The 6,469-nt window shown below is 37.7% G+C and overlaps 1 protein-coding gene across 1 annotated transcript; it reads left to right on the plus strand.

Moving 5' to 3' along the window:
• Nucleotides 1–212: 212 nt before the first annotated feature.
• Nucleotides 213–5,098, plus strand: LOC144436518 (sodium-dependent glucose transporter 1C-like). Its single transcript, XM_078125325.1, has 3 exons — nt 213–315; nt 3,266–3,326; nt 3,970–5,098. The coding sequence occupies exons 1-3, from the start codon at nt 213–215 to the stop codon at nt 5,096–5,098; spliced, it is 1,293 nt and encodes a 430-aa protein (XP_077981451.1).
• Nucleotides 5,099–6,469: the final 1,371 nt, after the last annotated feature.

Consider the following 6,469-nt stretch of genomic DNA (forward strand, 5'->3'; position numbering starts at 1 on the left):
AGGTTTTAAATTCAACCTCACTGAGAGCAAGTTCTTTTCATTTCATAGCGAACTCGTACATATCCCTCCTCAGGGTGTGCCTTTAATTTCCCTCGAAGTGACTGATCTTCGTTTAATCATCAAACCCCATGAAGGAAGGAAGGACTAATCTTGATTCATTTGATTCGTTCTATGTCAGGGAGTGTAATAGGAACAAGTAATAATCTGTCAACATGGGCAAGGTTGAAATCAACATGGAAGATAAAGGAATCGACAGGATGTTACAGCACACAGCTGATGAGGATGAAAACAGTGACCTGTTACATGTTAAGACATGCAAGATTGTGGAAATACCTTGTAGCTAATCTCTCTCACGCAAACCACAAGCTAAAAAGTTGATGAAGACTGCCTTATTATACCTGGCTTTTTTGGTTTGGTAAAGTATAATCTGCTCTGATCTGAAATTACAGTGGTGTTTGTGTATGTGTGTGTGTGGGGGGGGGGGTGGGGGTGGCGGGTGGGGTGAGAAGGGTTTAGTAAATCATTTGCACAGGTTTCAAGGATATATGTGCTCGTCACATACCTCTAAATCGATCCCTAATAACGTGACGTAATCTGCCCCTTTCTTTCTTTCTTTCTTTCTTTCTTTTTCTTTCATTCATTCATTCTTTCTTTCATTCTTTCTTTCTTTTTTTCCCTATATCCATCCCTCCCTCCCCTCTCTGTCTGTCTGTCTGTCTGTCTGTCTGTCTGTCTGTCTGTCTGTCTGTCTCTCCACCCGCCTATCTGTCTGTCTGACTGTTCGTGTCTCGTCTGAGCAGGGACACGAGGCAACAATTCTGGTGAAATCTGAAAATAATAATGATATACAGGTAATAAAGGCCCAAGTTAGATGAGTCACACTTACATACTTACTTCTTCATTTATAGTATATATTAATAAACTCATTATAGACGTCTACACATATTTGTTATGTTGGGTATGAGGCCAGAAATGATTATATGTATGTACTTGTACACTTTCTGGTCTTTTAAAAAATGAAACATTTTTAATAATCGCAGAAAAAGTTTATATAAATATGGAAGACTCCAAAAAAGAATAAAGGAAAAGAAAGTATACGGATAGATTTAGTCTGTAATGCTTTATCTGTTACCAACATTAATGGAACATGATCATGGTGCAAAATCGACGCGGTACGCTTAGTTCGCTGACGTGCTAGCGCTGCTTGCCGTGCTCGAGCTCAAACGCATTCCTTGCTTAAACTAGTAATACAGAGCAGGGGCATGAGGCAACAATTCTGGTGAAACTCGAAAATGATAATGATGTCATACAGGTAATAAAGGCCCAAGTTAGCTATGAGTCACATTTACATATTTACTTCTTTATTTATAGTATATTTTAATATACTCATTATACACATCTACACATATTTGTTATTTTGGGTATAAGGCCAGAAATGGAATGATTAAAAATATTATATGTATGTACTTGAAATGAAACATTTTTTAAAAATAATAATCGCAGAAAAAAAGTTTATATAAATATGGAAGACTCCAAAAAAGAATTAAAAAAAGAAGAAAGTATACGGATAGACATGGTGCAAAATCGACGCTTAGTGAGCTCGCGACAGCTGACGCGCTCCGCTGCTTGGCGTGCTCGAGCTCAAACGTATTCCTTGCTTAAACTTGTAATACAGAGGGGTAGGACACGGCATCGAATAAACCAATCAGGACGCTTCAAATGTGACCCATGAATTTTCTCTCGAAGCTTGATACCACCTGCTGCCCTCTTGTGGTGAGATATATATTTCGCATGTTGCAATACGTACATTGTGGCGTTTGCGGGACAGTAAAACAGATTGCCGAAACGTCTTTTGCGAGGGATATAAACAAAAACAGAATTGATAATATCTTTTTTTTAATCAATATTTGGTGCCGTAGAGTTGCGGTAGGCTCGAACACACAGTCGATTCCGGTCTACATTATTTTCATAAATTTACGTAAAAATAATCATTAAACATTAGTCGTCATATTTGTTTCTCTTCAAAATATACACTTTGAATGAAGCAGAAAAGATAACAGCATCATTTGACAGATTAAACAAATACTCGTAAGTTTGCCCGAAACAGAAAGCGTCCGTGAACGAGGGCGATGTGGTTTCAATCTTTCGACGAAAAAGAACACCAAAGTGTCCTACCCCATCTTTTTTAGCAAATGAGCAAATTGAGCAAATGCTGAGCTCGTGGAGGTTGAATTTTCAAATTCCAGTACTTTCACTGATGTTTGCCACTGAAGATTCATATCATTCGAGCTCGCGATCGCGCGACAAGACAGAGAAGTAAATTCTACGACCGTTGGGGGCGCTATGCAATCGGTACACTCATAGCGCAGCGTCCGATCCCGTACATTCTATTTATATTCCAGCGTGATTCGAGTTGAATATTATGTATTTCTCTGTGTATTATAATTAGATATTAATTATCGATTCAAGATACTGAACTAATTAGAAACAAGAACTTGAAGGAACCTTTTGTTGTTGTCTTTATTCATGTTATTCAATATTGTTTTTAGACACCAGAATTGTTGCCTCATGCCCTTGGTCTGAGGACATATCCAAAAAAACCTACTAAATCAAGTATAACTTCATAGATATAGTGGTGATACTCTGATTCATGCCCAACGCGCGGGCGCACGCACGCACGCACGCACGCACGCACGCACGCACACACGCACACACACACACACACACACACACTAAGCGGTATAAATAACACAGTATCAAGTAGTATCAAGCTATCTTGCCTGAGCAAGTATTTGGTGCATGGCGACATTTCGAGACCAACTCGGATTTTTTGTTGAGTAGCATACTCTTTTCAGCATTGATTATAGTCTGACCATCTTGTTACGCAGTCTATATTGCACTGCTACTAACATTAGCATCGAGCACTGTTCTCTCCAGCGAGACACTTACATTCACATGAATATATATATATATATATATATATATATATATATATATATATATATATATATATATATATATATATATATATATATATATATATATATATATATATATATATATATATATATATATATATATATATATATATAATACTTATATGACCCCCTTTCTTGACTTGCTGAAATAATGAAAAGCTAAGACACGTGTTTTTCCTGCTTAGTAATATGATACTCACAATTCACTGCCAAGCGTATCTATGGGGAGAAGTTGTTACCCAAATACCTTGCGTCATTTCATTTTCATTTTTTAATTTCGTACACAGGGTATGTTCGTCGCCATAATAGGTCCAAGTCTGCCAGACTTCGGGCGAAATACTGGACAAGGTATCGATCGAATCGCTATCATGCTTTCCGCAGCATCGGATTACTCATTGGTGCAGTCGTGGGAGGTGTGTGTTTTGATAACTTTGAGACCAATCTATTACTTGGTTTATCTGTTGGAGGATTAGGACTAATCGGATGGTTTCTCCCGTGGTGCACCTCTCTAGCGCCTTTATTGCTGGTTTCTACTCTAACTGGATTGGTTAATGGATTTGCAGACATAGGTATGGTAATCAACACAATTAATGAAATGCAACGGGCCTCTGTGAAACATTTTGTTTATGCTTTTTAGTATGTCTTAGTGTACATGTATTGGTGTGTGTCTTTATCATACAAGTGTAAATAGTTGTCAATGTACCTGTACACACACACACACACACACACACACACACACACACACACACACACACACATACAGAAGCACACACAGGCAGACACTGGCCCACATTCACTTACAATTATATTAATTTAGAAATCATAATCTAGATATTTTAGGAATATCTTCTCTACATATGTTGATAACTTTCCATTGGTTTATCTTCCTCAGTACTATATTTAAAGTATTGGTTTGCGTTGCAAGTTGACATTTTATCTAACTTCAAGTGTTTTGCCATGGGAATTTCTAAATTATGTTATTCTATTTCAGGTGTGAACGTTGTGTGTGTGTGAATCTCTGGCAAAAAGAAGCTGGGAAATACATGCAGGCACTGCACTTGTCGTTTGCAATAGGTGCTACAATCAGTCCTCTAATTGCTGGCCCATTCCTCACAGTAGAAACAGACGTGCGTCAAGAACATTTCCCCAATGATGAAGTCACTGTCGATAGTGCCACCTTTGATGTTGATTATAGTCCAGAAAAACATGCCCCAAAGATAGCTGGAAGTGCCAACGGTACACACAAAGCAGTCTCTCCTGTCAAAGTTCTGCAACATCTCAGCAAAGACTACACAAGACTTGGGTTGAATGCTGAGAAAGTCCAGGTTACCAACACTGCATTCAACAATAAAACAGAGGCCAGGAAGGAATTTTACCAGACCTCTAAACTTTGGATTCCATACACAATCACATCTACGTATAATATATTTATCGGTTGCTGTCATTTGTGTTTGTTTATCAAAGGTCCTCGAAAAGTAAGAACCGAGAAGAGCATTGCCCCTAAAACTGAATCGGAGACAAGTGTACCAGCAAACAAGTCTTTCAGAGTAACTCTTCTTGTTCTTCTGTTTGCGTTCTACTTCACGTATGCAGGTCAAGAAAGAACAGTCGGAAATTTCTTGTATAGCTTTGCCCTTAACTCGGATCTTGGTTTTACGCCAGCATTAGCTAGCTATCTTAACTCCTTATTATTAGGATGCATAGCTGCTTCTCGTGCTGCTGGCGTCGTCCCTGCGGCGTTTCTTTCACCTGATACCGTGCTGGCAATATACATAGGAGGGCTGATGTTCGCTACAGTTCTATTGGCAGTGTTTGGAAGATCCGTGACATGGATTCTATGGCTCTCTACTGCCCTCTTAGGATGGTTCTTAGCGACCGTATTTGCATCCGGGGTATCATGGGCAGTTCAATATATTAGACTGACTGGAAAAGCTACATCTACCTTTAATGTGGCTGTGTCGATGTCCTCGATCATATTGCCTGTAACTATTGGTAAACTGTTTACTGTATACAGATATGGTACATTGGTCTACGTTTTATTAGCACTGTGTGCTTCAAACGCCATCGCTTATACAATTATGCAAATTAGTGCCAGACGCCACGAGATGAGAAAACAATAAGTCACAATTCTTACCATGGTTATCTTTAAAGCTGCAACTTAGCCTTTTTTTAAAATCTATTTGTTAGATAAAATAACTTAATGACTATATCCTGAACAGTACTGACTCACCATCAATTTTTTGTAGTTGTTGTATACCATGACAAATCAATCGATGAATTCACTTTTGGGCCTGTACCCAAAACGGTGATCAGGATTTAAACCTGTTATTGCAATACTAATTGATAAGATCGCCACTAATTAATATGTACAATGTCTTGCTTATTGGTATTTTAACACTTTTCAATGAATAGATGACTGTTGTTTGATCGAAAAAAAAATGACGTTACAGTTACAAACTAGTGCAGTTTTGACATGGCGACAGATTCAAAACCAAGCTTTCGCTCAAAATTTAAACTTGTCACTGCACCACCTAAGAGTAATTATATTGACAACTAGTTAACAGATACAATGTATTATTATAAGTAACTGACTAATTTTTAGTGAATATGTATTTAGTTACTAGATGAAAGCTTTACAGGTTACAGTATATATTCAGATAACCCCTTTTTGCGTAATTCATGCATATAGTGCCATTCTAATATCTAAGAAGATGTTCGTAGGTTGTGTTTCTTTTCTTATTTTAAGAGAAAACCAGATTTAAACTGAACTCCTTCCGTAAGGGTATAGTCTTGCAATTTCATGATTTATTCAAGAAATTTAGCTCTATATCTGTGATTCGTCAAGTCCCAATGAAAGTTAGTTGTCACAAATGTTGAAATGCCCGCCTCCTATCCTCGACTTCACTCGGCTTTCGTGATCCCTACACATCCGGGAAGTCGGTCGGTCTACTTGTTGCATGTAGACTATTTCACTACGGGAAAATTGTCAAAATTTTGTTGAGTGGCGCGCCCTCACTGTGCACTAATTATATAGAAGTCAATGTATAGGTCACCATTATTGAGTCGTGAAATTTTCTTCGTAGGCTAGGCGAGGCTTGTTCTATTTTCCATATTTTGACCACACACATTTGGGTATCAATAATAGATTATTACACTTGATAAATATATGAGAGTTATTATATCCTGAGATACAGAGCTAGATAAAAGATTATGTACAAGCCTTGCAACAAACAGCGGTAGTCTGTTATTGAGAGAAATCGGAAAAGAACACGGTTCGAGGTCAATATAATACCTCCCAAACTTCTAATCGAAAATCTAAAAGGACACGATTTCTCTTTATTCATCTGTGCATTAGTGTGTGAAATTTGAAAATAATATGTCCATATTTGATGAAATTGAAACAATGATAAATATTTCACCTGTTTGTGAACTCCGCGCTCACTGTCAACCCATTTTAAGGCCAAGAAAAAAAATTGTTTTCTGGTGAGTTT

Source organism: Glandiceps talaboti, chromosome 6 (assembly GCF_964340395.1).
Source record: "Glandiceps talaboti chromosome 6, keGlaTala1.1, whole genome shotgun sequence".
Classification (NCBI taxonomy): domain Eukaryota; kingdom Metazoa; phylum Hemichordata; class Enteropneusta; family Spengelidae; genus Glandiceps; species Glandiceps talaboti.

Bases quoted from the DNA above. Each gene is read 5' to 3' on its own strand.
- LOC144436518 (XM_078125325.1), top strand. From the start codon at position 213: ATGGGCAAGGTTGAAATCAACATGGAAGATAAAGGAATCGACAGGATG. The intron at 316-3,265 runs GCAAGATTGTGG...TTTCGTACACAG, and splicing joins CCTGTTACATGTTAAGACAT to GGTATGTTCGTCGCCATAAT. The intron at 3,327-3,969 runs GTATCGATCGAA...ATTCTATTTCAG, and splicing joins CGGGCGAAATACTGGACAAG to GTGTGAACGTTGTGTGTGTG.